Source organism: Podarcis liolepis (genome assembly GCF_965112155.1).
Source record: "Podarcis liolepis genome assembly, chromosome: 6".
Lineage (NCBI taxonomy): Eukaryota > Metazoa > Chordata > Lepidosauria > Squamata > Lacertidae > Podarcis > Podarcis liolepis.
The window spans coordinates 62,094,109-62,106,124 of NC_139559.1; the positions used below are offsets into that span (position 1 = coordinate 62,094,109).

At 46.1% G+C, this 12,016-nt stretch overlaps 1 protein-coding gene and 1 long non-coding RNA gene across 6 annotated transcripts in view; one reads left to right on the plus strand and one right to left on the minus strand.

The window, feature by feature from the left end:
* The window catches only part of LOC310710040, a 131,080-nt gene that overhangs the window by 26,674 nt on the left and 92,390 nt on the right, over positions 1–12,016 (minus strand). The window lies entirely within an intron of this gene.
* AK4 (adenylate kinase 4) overlaps positions 4,651–12,016 on the plus strand; it is a 32,921-nt gene continuing 25,555 nt past the window's right edge. The window contains exons 1-2 of one of the 5 annotated variants that reach the window (XM_083510387.1): positions 4,651–4,965; positions 5,780–5,934. In XM_083510387.1, coding sequence (XP_083366513.1) covers positions 5,790–5,934 — 145 coding nt within the window. In that variant the 5' untranslated portion in view covers positions 4,651–4,965; positions 5,780–5,789. Of the gene's footprint in view, positions 4,966–5,057; positions 5,139–5,192; positions 5,304–5,523; positions 5,654–5,779; positions 5,935–12,016 lie in introns of those variants that run through there. The other 4 variants (XM_083510388.1, XM_083510391.1, XM_083510389.1 and 1 more) reach the window with 4 other exon arrangements.

Genomic DNA, 12,016 nt, shown 5'->3' on the forward strand with positions numbered 1-12,016 from the left:
TATAAAAACACAAAAGTGCACTACATAGTAACAAACAAATCCCCCTTTAAAAGGCCATAGACTGCTTAATTAGCCAAAGGCTTAGGAGAAGAAGAATGTTTTTGCCTAAAGATATGTAACAAAGGTGCCGGCTGAAGGTCCCTGGGGAGAGCATTCCACAAGCTCATGTTGCCTCCTCTAGACCTCTCATCAACTTTGAATCATCAACAATCAGTGCAATCTTAAAACAGGTTTACTCAGAAGCAAGCACCATTGAAATAAATGCAACTTACTCAGGGGCGCCGACTTATAAAAAATATTGGGGGGGCCCATACCGGGGTCCTGCCGCTGGTTCGCTCGGGTAGCTGGGAGAACGCAGTTCGAGGTGGCGGTGTTGGGGAGAGACCCTCGCTCAGGGCGCCACTAGACTTGGCGGCCGGCGGCCTATCTGGGGGGTTTTGGAGCGTATTTCGGCGGAGCGATTGGGGAGGAGGGGGCTTGTTGCCGGATTCTTCAGCTGAGCCAGAGATCCGCTGCTGGGGGTCCCTGGGCCGAGTTGTGAGCACGGCCTGCTGAAGGGAGATCCAGCCGATTGCGCGACGGGGACGGCCGGGGCTCTCCGGCTAGGGCGCGCGGCTGGCTGGCTGGCGAGGGAGCAGGTGGGGAGGAGGCGGGGGTCCTCACTCTCTTAGGAAACGCACCCGCGCGCCCGATTGCCACGAAGTCCGAAGGGTGCGTGTGTGGAATTAAAAAGCAAAAACGAGATACGGGCAGGGCAGGCAAAGAGTTTTCTGCAAGAGGATGGAGGGCAGGTTGAAGAGAAAATCACTCAGGATGAGACAGTCAAATCAGCCATGATAAAATGGGCTCAGGATATTGGGTATAACATCATGTTTGAGGACTGGGAAAGGTTATGGACCACCGGAATGAAATTCACGGCATGTAATGCCTTGAAGGAAAATATTATGAAAATGATTTATAGGTGGTACATGACCCCAGTCAAGCTTGCAAAAATATATCACCTGTCTGATAATAAATGTTGGAAATGTAAGGAGGCTGAAGGGACATTCTTTCACCTCTGGTGGACTTTTCCAAAAGTGAAGGCCTTCTGGGAAATGATCTATAATGAGTTAAAAAAGGTATTTAAGTATACCTTTCCCAAGAAACCAGAGGCCTTCCTCATGGGCATTGTTGGCCAGAAAGTGTTAAAGAAGGATAGAACTTTCTTTATGTATGCAACTACAGCAGCAAGAATACTTATCGCAAAATATTGGAAGACACAAGATTTGCCCACACTGGAACAGTGGCAGACGCAATTGATGGACTACATGGAACTGGCTGAAATGACTGGCAGAATCCGAGATTTGGGAGAAGAAACAACGGAAGAGGACTGGAAAATTTTAAGGACTATTTACAAAAACAATATAAGTTGTATGAATGTTTAAAATTTACACGATTCGGAAACTATAGCTTCAGCAATTAGATTTGGGAAACAGGAAATTATATTTTAAGTAAGAAAAGGTCAAAATCTAAGGTAATACTATGTTTAATTTAAGATATAAGTAACTGATGAAAAGTATGTTAAATTTAGAGGTATAGTATTTGAAAAGTACAAAATAAGGTACGAAACAAGGTAATAATTTGCTGATATCTTTATTATAAAGAATGCAGGGTAAGGGAGATGCGAGGAAGTCCAGTTAGTTATATAAAAAATGTGTTGAATGGTTGGTTTTCTTTTCTTCTTTTTCTTTTTTTCTTTTTCTTGTTCTTTTACTTTTTTCTTCAGTGTATGTTTCTAACTTTGTATTTGAAAACTTAATAAAATATTTATAAAAAAAGAAGAGGAGAAAATCCTTTCGCTTTTCTGGGGCGCAGGGAAGTCTCAGAGCCGGAGGTTGGGGAAGGGACCCCCTTTGCTCTGCCCTCTTCCCCCGTCTTAGATTCGCATGGGGGTCCCTGCCCGAGCTTGCCTGTCCTCCGCGGCTGTGGAGCGGCCCTGCGCCGGTGCCCAGCCCCTCTGGGCGCCCGCTGCGCTGCCAATGACAAGCGGGCGACGTCGCGGGCGGGGAAGGCGTCGCTTTCTTTCCCGATCCTTCATCCTCCCAGTCTTCCAGCCCTTTTTTTGGGTTGGAAGCTCGTCTCGTTCGCCCTTCTCCTTTCTTCACCCTGCGCGCAATTTTCCTCCCTCGTCTCCCTCCCCATTTCTCCTTCCTTCCTTCCTTCCTGACGGGCTCGGGCTTTGGCTCGGGCTCGGGCTCAGGCTCGGGCTCGGGCAGCCACAGCGTCGGCGGTGTTGGCGATCGGCGGCGCGGGGGGATGGCCCTCCCGGGGGAGCCAGCGCTGCTCAATGGGGTTGCCAAGGAGACAGGTCGGCCGCCCCCCTCCCCCGGCCCGCCGCCCCCTGCCGCGCCGGTGCCCGTTATCGAGCTGGTGCGCGCCGGGCGCCCTATAAAAGCCGCGGACGCGCCCACCGCCGCCCGAGATTATTGGGGGGGCTGAGCCCCCCCAAACGAATTTTTGAGGGGGCTCGGGCCCCCTCAAGCCCCATGGAGTCGGCGCCTATGAACTTACTCCATGGTAAGTATTGTTACTAGGTAAATACTTTCGAACTCAAGGGGACTTGCTTCTGAGTAGCTATGTAACCAATTGCATTTTAAATTTTTAAAATGTCACAAAACGGCTTGCAGTTTTGTAGTTAGATTCCCCCCTCCAAATTGAAAACAAACTTGTTTCTTCAAAAGATAGCAGAGAATGATGAGCGATGCTGCATATGAAGCTCATATGTAGATGTTTGTGATTCATCAGAAGAAACTGCTTAAATGTTTCTATTTTCCTTCCTTGCCTTTCAATTTGTTATTATGTGATGTCTGAAACATTATTTCCATTATACAGTGGTACGGATTACAGACGCTTCAGGTTACAGACTCTGCTAACCCAGAAATAGTACCTCGGGTACCTTTGCTTTAGGATGAGAACAAAAATTGCACGGTGGCAGTGGTAGGCCCCATTAGCTAAAATGGTACCTCAGGTTAAGAGCAGTTTCAGGTTAAGAACGGACCTCCAGAACAAATTAAGTTCTTAACCCGAGGTACCACTGTAATTCTAGTTTTTGTCTGTAGTAGTAATATTAATAATAATAATAATTTATTATTTATACCCCGCCCATCTGGCTAAGTTCCCCCAGCCACTCAGGGCGGCTCCCAATCAGTGTTAAAAACAGTACAGCGTTACATATTAAAAACTTCCCTGAACAGGGCTGCCTTAAGATGTCTTCTGAATGTCAGTTAATTATTTATCTCTTTGACATCTGATGGGAGGGCGTTCCACAGGGCGGGCGCCACTACCGAGAAGGCCCTCTGTCTGGTTCCCTGTAGCCTCACTTCTCGCAATGAGGGAACCGCCAGAAGGCCCTCGGCGCTGGACCTCAGCGTCCGGGCTGAACGATGGGGGTGGAGACGCTCCTTCAGTCCAAGGATTGTATAAGGATAAGGCTGGGCACCTGTCTGGGTCCATATTTTAATTATTATTAGGGATTGTGCATCCACAGCATGAGAGGGTTGCATGCATTTCCTAATTTGGGATGTGAGGGCCCTTGTAAAGCAGGTATAAAAATGACTCCCAGGGCCTCTCCAAGTTAGTACTTCAAGGCTGCAATGTACTTTCTTTTGAGCAGATATGTATCAAGTTCAGCTTTGTGGCTTGTATTTTGTTATACAGCGTAAGCGTCAGGTTGTACATTCTGCAGGAGGTGTTTTGCCCTCAGAACTTGGATACAGAAACTTTTAATGTTGAATGATATCTATTAAATGAGTAGTGATATTTATGTAAAAAAATGTAACTGCATTAATTGTAATATTTATATCCATCTCAATGAAAATTTTATTTATGTATTTTCGAGGATTGGGGGGGGGGGAGGAAGAATTTATAGAAATGACTATGTCCGTGGCTGTTCTTTAAAAATTCCACCACTTGTCTTGTCCTCTTCCTAGACGTTGCAAACCTACCAATTAGCAGTCTTGTTAGAAGGTTGTTTCTTAATGTATGGGTGTGTTTTTTGTTTTAAAAAGTCATACTGTGCAAACTGCATGATACCGCCTCGTCTAATAGAAATCAAGGCAACTTCCGAGTAAGCAGGATTCCGGCTCCAAATAATTGTTCCCTACTCACTCGGTGCCAGTAGGGGGACCCGCTGCCTTCCTTTTTCTCTACTGTGTTTCCAACCCTTAAAATTAGCAAAGGGGATGGAGAAACTCTGCATCCGAGGAACAAACTTCCAGGTTTCAAATAGTTAACAACAAATAGTACGCTTTTGATAAAATGATTGCTTCTACCTCTAGACTATTCGCTGCTGATTAAAAACATTTCTTGCACGAGCTGTCCCGCCCGCCATCCTTTGTAACATTACGAAACAGCGCCTACGTATCAAAAATCCCCATTTTAAAAATCACACATTGCCCAGTTGCACCTACATTCCAGCGTCTTCCTATAAGCAAGGTGGGTGGAGAAGGGCGGGACACGGTCGACTTCCACTGGGCTGCTGGGATACGTAGTCCAGCCGAGCGGCAGAGGTTAAAGAACGGTAGGCTTTTAAAATGCAGATCAGTACTACAAATCCCGAAGTTCTTTGCTTCCTACGAGGGGCGGAGTTCTCTTCGCTGTTGTCTACATACAACTGGCATTTCTTTGCTTTAATGATGTGCTGGGCTGGCTGCTGCTGCCGCCGCTGCTTTCGCGGGCAGGATGAGTAATTGAGAGCAGCAGTTTGCCTTTGCAGGCGCTCACTCTCTCCTCTTAAAGGCGCAGGCGGAGCAGCGGGACAGCAAGGGGGGGTGCATTGCGAGCTTGTATTTTTTCATTGGATGTCAGGATAGAGAGGTAACATGTGAAACAATCAGTTGAACATTTTAAAAACGCCATTTTGCGGGTTTATTTGCTTTCCTGGTGTTCCCTCGGCCCTCCTCTCTTTTATAACGCTCCAAAGAAGTGGTGAGTTGACTTTTCTTTCTCTTTACCTTAACAGGCTATTTTTGTTTAAATCTGGGCGTGTGTCAGTTTTCCCGACTAGGATAAAAGAATGGACCGCGTTGCTTGCTTGCGCCCCCCCCCTCCGTTCAGGCGTCAAAAGTTTTCTGGGAGTTTTCTAAGGGTCTCTAAGCCAAGTTAGTGTTTGGGGCTCTCTCTTTTTTGTAGCCTGCTGCTTTAGCGGACGGCAGGGCTGAATTTTCACTCATAACGGCGCGAAGGAAGTTTCATTACTGATTTCTGTGGAATCACTGCTGCCGCTTAAAAGGCGTTTGGGGAGACTTTGTCCACGTGCAAAAAAGGCGAGGTGGGGAAGGGAGAGAGTGCACACGGGCATAGCTCTCGTTCAAACTTTTGCAATTGTGTGTTCCATATTGCTTTCTGTGCCTCTGCATTTATTTAACTGGCTCTGGGAGGAAGGGATTGGAAGTGACAAACCACCATTCAGTTCTCCGTTCCCCACCCCTCGCGGGGAACATTCCTGCCTCGTCTCCGGAGGTGATGGGCGGGGAGGAAGAAAGTTTTGCTAGATCAACACGGTCGGAAACGACTGCTGTGGCGCTTGCTCCGGACTTGGAATGATTTGAAATCTGGGATGTCCTCCCCCCCCACCCCGTACTGGGGGGGGGGGTGTTGTGACACGGAAGCAAGGGCAGTTAGGAAGCGTAGGACGGGACCGTATGCAATTCTCTGATAAGGCAGAGCGTTATGGGAGCCGCACTCTGCTTTGCAGGTTTTGCTGGACGTCACGGTTTTGACTCTTTGCTTCTTCTCCTAGATTGGGCGCAATGGCCTCCAAGCTTCTGCGAGCTGTTGTCTTGGGTCCCCCGGGCTCCGGCAAAGGAACCGTGTGCGAGAGGATCGCCAAGAGCTTTGGCCTCCATCATCTTTCCAGTGGGCAGTTTTTAAGGGAGAACATCAGAGCAAACAGTGGTAAGTAGAGGCGGGGGGGGGGAGAGTCCTCCTACTGCTTGAGATCTAGTACGTGCTTTGCTGCATGCAAAAGATACATTTGGAACGGAGCAAATCAGTTGCAGCAGCTGTCTTCCAGCTCTTTTTCGTGATTTGTTCAAAATGACTGTACACAGTTCCTCTAGGAAAGGAACAGATTGGCATGCGTTGTTTTCGGTGGGGGCGGTAGCGTGTATCATCAGAACCTGCACTTTGGAAAGGGCTTCATGTGGAGTACTAACTTGGGAAGAGGACTACAAGATTTAACATTGCACCTTCCATCTCCATGCTGTCTTAGGGACTTGTGCAAAAGCTTCAATATGAGTGCAGGGCGAAGATTAGAACCAGTTACATGGGAGGGAGAGAGCAGCCTTTCCCCCAGTATTCTGAGAGCTGGTTGTGAAGTCCTCTGTTTAATCTAAGCTGACCTGCCATCCTATATCTACACAGTATCCTGTATTGCCCGAAGCAAGTCCTATATAACTTGGTGATGCATTCTTCTGAATAGTCATGCAAACGATTACACAGTAAGATTTCAACACCACAATTTCTGTATTTCAGTTAGTAAGGCTGGAGACTGTGGACAAGGTGCTTGGATAGGTCAGGGTGACCACTTGTGTGTGCTCTGGATCCTTGTTCCTCTTGGCTGATTAGAAACCAGCAGGGAGGGAACAGTTCTTGGAGGAAACTGATTTTCTAGATTCATTTCAATCAGGGTTTAAACTCAGTTTTGGTGCAGAAACCAGGGGCGAAACTAGGCATTATTTCTCCCAAGTCAAAGATGCACATTTGTGTATGCCAGAGGTTTTAAACCTTTTTGATTCCACGGCTGCCTTGATCAACTGTGTTCTTTCTGCGGCACCCCATGAGGCTCAGAAGTCCAGTTATGTCATCCCTTTCCTGCAGAGCTAGCAGCCTCTCATGCTTTTTTGAACACGCTTCCTTGTAGAGTGTCCACCTCCTCTCTCCCCTCTCCTTGGGAGTCCTCTGGGCAGCTGCTACTGCTGCCCCTGGTCTTTGAGCTGCCCCCCTGTTCCAAAGAGAGGTGCCTCTTCACACTGCTCCACAGGGGCATGGGACTTGTCTGTCCATTCCCAACAACAAGGGCTGGCAGGGCTCCCTCACCTTCTTACTTACTTAGAGGCTACCTCAGCTCCTGGCAGCAGCACCCCCTGGCCAGCCCCAGAGGCACCATTCACCTGCTGAACTTGTAGCCAGGGCTGCTGCAACAAACAGCCGCACAAGCCTTTGGGAAGCAGAGACACCATCAGAGGAAGTAGGGAAGGGAAGAGGGACAGAGGCTAGTTGCCTGAGGCACCCCTGACCACAATTCAAGGCACCCCAGGGTGCCACAGCACACTGGTTGAAAACTACTGGTGTACATACACAAGGTGGCAGCCTCAATGGCAGGCTTCACTGGGGGGGGGGAATCCTGGCTAGTCCCCCCCCCCCCAGCTATGGCTTCTGACAGAAACTGCTTTGATTGCCCTGTATGATGACCTCTGTCGGGGGAGAGAGAGGGGAAATGGGGAAATATATTCCTGTCAATTCTCCTCAGCTTCTCAGCTGTGGCGGACCTTGGGGTCTCAGATTTCAGCAATGCCCTGTGCAACTCCAAAATTTGGTGCTCCTTGCCTTCCATTCTACATCTTAGTTGTGCCGTCCCCTGCAGCGTCCCTGAGGCTCTGCGCCCAGTGTGACTGTATCGGTTGCGCTCTCCTAAATCAGCCTCTGCTCTCAGTGGCTTTCAATATCAACTGTGGTATCCTTCTGTAGCAGCTGTTTGAGTTGGGGTGGGTGGCACTGCTTTGTGGCGGTTCCATTCCTCCTTGGGTGATCATTACCAGAGGGTGATGCTTGGTGAGTGTTCTTCAGTTACATGGAGTTTCCATGTGGGGGTTTGAATTTCTCCCCCATGCTGTTTAACATTTACATGAAACTGCTAAGTGGGGTTATCCAGTGTTTTGGAGTATGTTGTCAGAAATATGCTGATGACAAACATGCAGGTGTGGTGGTGGATGTTCTCACAGTAGTAACCTATATATAGGGCAGGGGGTCAGCAAACATTTTCAGCAGGGGGCTGGTCCACTGTCCCTCAGACCTTGTGGGGGGCTGGACTATATTGGGGGGGGGGATGAACAAATTCCTATGCCCCACAAATAACCCAGAGATGCATTTTAAATAAAAGGACACATTCTACTCATGTAAAAACATGCTGATTCCTGGACCGCCCGCAGGCCAGAATTAGAAGGCGATTGGGTTGGATCTGGCCCCCAGGCCTTAGCTTGCCTACCCATGCTATAGGGTGTTGACATGTTGCCAAAAATGTGCTCTTTGCAATCAGCTTTTTTAGGCTGCAGATATGCTCTTAAGCACATTGGCTCCCAGTCACTTGTAGTTTTTTCTAATGCATGTGCAGTTTTCTGGTATAAATATCAGCCTTTATTGCACATTTTGGGCTTTGTTAGTCATATCTTATTCATTCCCCAACATTGCCATTTTATCAGTTTGTTAAAAATGTAACGAAGATGAGCCTTGTAAATGATGCATGTTACCAAGTGTTTTGATAAATGAAAATGTCACTTAGCTCCCTAAATGGGAAGTTTTTTATTTAGACTGTAGCATTTAGAAAGCATGCCACACAGGACAGAATATAGGATCAGATGCTGGCACCAACAGCTGGCCCCATTCCTGTGCCAAAACAACGACAGCCATCTGCTTCCAAAAGGAGTCCCTGACTTGGTACAGGAATACTTTTTTAAATGATCCATTTTTCCTTTAAAGAGGGTAGCAGACATTAACATCTTTAAATCTGGCAACCAGTTTATAACACTGATGCAGTTTTGTGCTGTTCTTCCTTGCATTGCATAAGATCTTGTTTTGTAGGTGTTTGCTTCATTACAACTGCAGAAGGGAGTAAGAGCAATCTGCCTATCTAATCACTGCCTTGTACATGCGGCAGATTTGAAGCTGAAATTTGAACCCATAGCCAAAATGTCAGAATTGACTTATTCTAAACATTTGTTGATAGAATTTGCCTCAAGTTCCTCAGGACTGAACTTTGGCATTTAATTATTTAGCTATTCTTCATTCTACTACTATGTAATTATCCAGTGGAATCCAGAATCAATAATTGTGCCTAAAAACCAACTATCAATTTGGTTTTGCGCTTATGTATTGCTGTATTACTTAGTCTCGTAACCTCTGAATGTCCAGTTATATGGCTTTTTGCAAAATTGTGAACAGATGCATGCAAGTCACATATTGTACTATACTTACATTGCACGTTTGCTTAATAATGGAGAAGGAATGATAAGTATCGGTTCATCAATTGGGGCAAACTTTTCCCTCTTTCATCACTCCTGTTAAAACCAGCAGCACACCTACTTGCTTAGCATGGGCTGGATCATGCCATGGATCTTGTCTGTATCAAAGAAGCATGTGATTATATAACCTGATACTAACTACAGTCCTTGGAAACAAGTTGCACTGATTTCAGTGGAGTTCATTTCTGAGTAAATGGGTTTAGGCTTATAGCCTTCATGTTGAGCCTTCCTAAGTAGCAATTTTGACAGGCTTACTGAACCTAGTTGCAGCTGTTGAGTGCTCTGTTAACGTGCTGACATCCCAATTATTTAAATGGGACTTGGTATATCTAACTGTGGGTGGAGGGTTATTTCAGCCCGGCAGAGTTTCTGTGGAACAGGTGGCTTTAAGCCCATTGTACTGAAGAAATTAGTTCAAAATATGTCTTAAGTGCTTCTTTAAATGCTGAAAGTATTCTGTCCCCTTATGCATGAATTGTTATATTGTTGAAAGCAAAAAGGGGAAATAATGAAGCTGTTTCCCATTATATTCAGTGTATCTTTCAGGAAATAAGCAGCAACAAGCAGATACATTTTCTCATTTCTCCCCATCTTGTAAGGATGAGAAAATACAGTGCTTTCAACTATAGTGTAACTTTATTTTATTATTTTAATGTATTAATTTACAATGAATGTAGCCTTTAAAATGCTGGATGGAAGTATTTCATGGTTTTTGATCCAAAAAATGCTTCCACTAATGTAAAAGTGGGAAGGGTTGTGGCTCAGCAGGAGACAATCTGCTTTGCATGCAGAATCATAGAACTGTAGAATTGGGACTTCCGGGTTGGTGCCTCCGGCAATGGCTGAATTCCTCTGATCGGGAGGAATTTGCCCCGTGGGAATTTGGGTCTGAACCACCACGGCGAAGGTGGAGACCCATAAAAATCACAGGTGGGAGAAGCCTGTGAACGTGGGATTCGGCGGGCACCTTTTGCGCCTCCCCTACTCGCGGGGAAACCCGGTTTCGGGGATCCGGAGCGATGTGGGGTGAGTGGCGCGGTGCTTTGAATCGTCTGCTTCTTCCACGGAGCGAAGCCGCATAGCTGTTGTCAGAGAGCACTGACTTTTTCCTGTGGACAATTTGACTCTAAAGTAATTACCCGTGAGTAGAGCTGAATTGGGAAGAATTGGATTTTTAAACGTCTAATCTGGCATCGAAACGGGGAGGTTCAATACAGGAAGTCCGCCTCCCTCTTTTGTAGATAAACTGAAGCAAGGAGGCTGCAAGCTAAAGTCTTGGAAAGTCTTTTGTAAAAAACTAAATTTCCATTGGTAAATAACTACCCCCCCCCTTTTTGGAGACAGGAGAAGAGGGGGGGGGAGTGGTGGACTGAATATGCCTGTAGGAGAGAGTTAAGAGAGTTAAAATACCGCCGCTCTGACCCTGGAAACGGGCTGCTAGCAGGATTGATGTTTTTTGGAACGTCCATTGACAGCGTTTAGAACGTTCATTGACAGGTAGCTAAACAAGAGAATACATTGTTTCTACTGTCTCCGGTTGTTTTCAAAAAAAAAAAAAAAAAAAGGAGGAAAGTAACTGAAAATTGAAACTAACTTTGGATTATTGAAACTGTGTTTAAAAGAGGACATACTGACCGATACAAATAGAAACTGTTTTCCCCTAGTGGAAGCTTTTGAAATTGGTTACTTTACAGGAGCTTGGCTAGGGGAATTTCCAGCTGCAAGATAATAAAGTGTGAGACTTTGGAATTGACCTTGAATCTCTTAAGTGTTATGGCAAATGGAAAGGAAAAAACAGTCGGGATGTTGACAGAAGAGGCCTTAGTGGCTGCATTATTGAAAATAAACGATTCGCTGGAACAACTTCACAAGAAAACAGATGTGATAAATGTGAAAATGGATGCTGCAAATATTGAAATTGACTTAATCGTAGAAAGTTTAAATAACTTGGGACAGAAGGTGAATACCAATTCAGAAACCACCCAGAAACTGACACAGGAATCTACTCTGATACGGCAAACTGCAGATGAAGTCAGGGAAAAAACCCTTGCTGCTGAATTTAAAGCAATTCAACTGGAGAGGAGAGTCCCATCCATACAAACTGATGAACATATGCTGACATTCGTTATGATTGAACTTAAAGAAGAACAGATGAATTTGAGGACCAGAGCCCTATCTGAACTGGAAAAGGAAAGCTTGACAGAGTTTCAGGAGGTGACAGGACTAACATCGGTTGAGAAAGAGAGGTATTTGGGGGTTAGTATGACCGCCAAAATTGTGAATCTGTTTAAGGATAACTGTGAAGGATGGTGGATTGAAGAGAAGGGGGATTTGGAAATATGGACAAATCAGAAGTTGTTACTGTTGGGCCGAGTTACTGTGGTGGGGATGAGGGCTGCTGTGTTGCTGGGGATGTTGTTTTTGTTTCAAACATTGCAAGCTTTGGATGGGATGGATTGTTTCAGGAGGTGGCAGAGGGATGTTTTTGGAGTTGTTTGGCAGGGCAGGAAGCCTTGAGTAAAACTTAAGATATTGATGGATGCCAAAGAAGGAGGTGGACCTGCCCTGTCAGACCTTTAAATTTCGTTGTGAACCATCTGCTTTTTGCTGGTTGAGAGAATGGCTGCTTCTTGAAAACACTGAAGTGTTGGACAATGGCAGACGAAGTTGATGGACTATATGGAATTGGCGGAAATGACTGGCAAGATCCGAGACCAGGGAGAAGAGTCGGTGGAAGA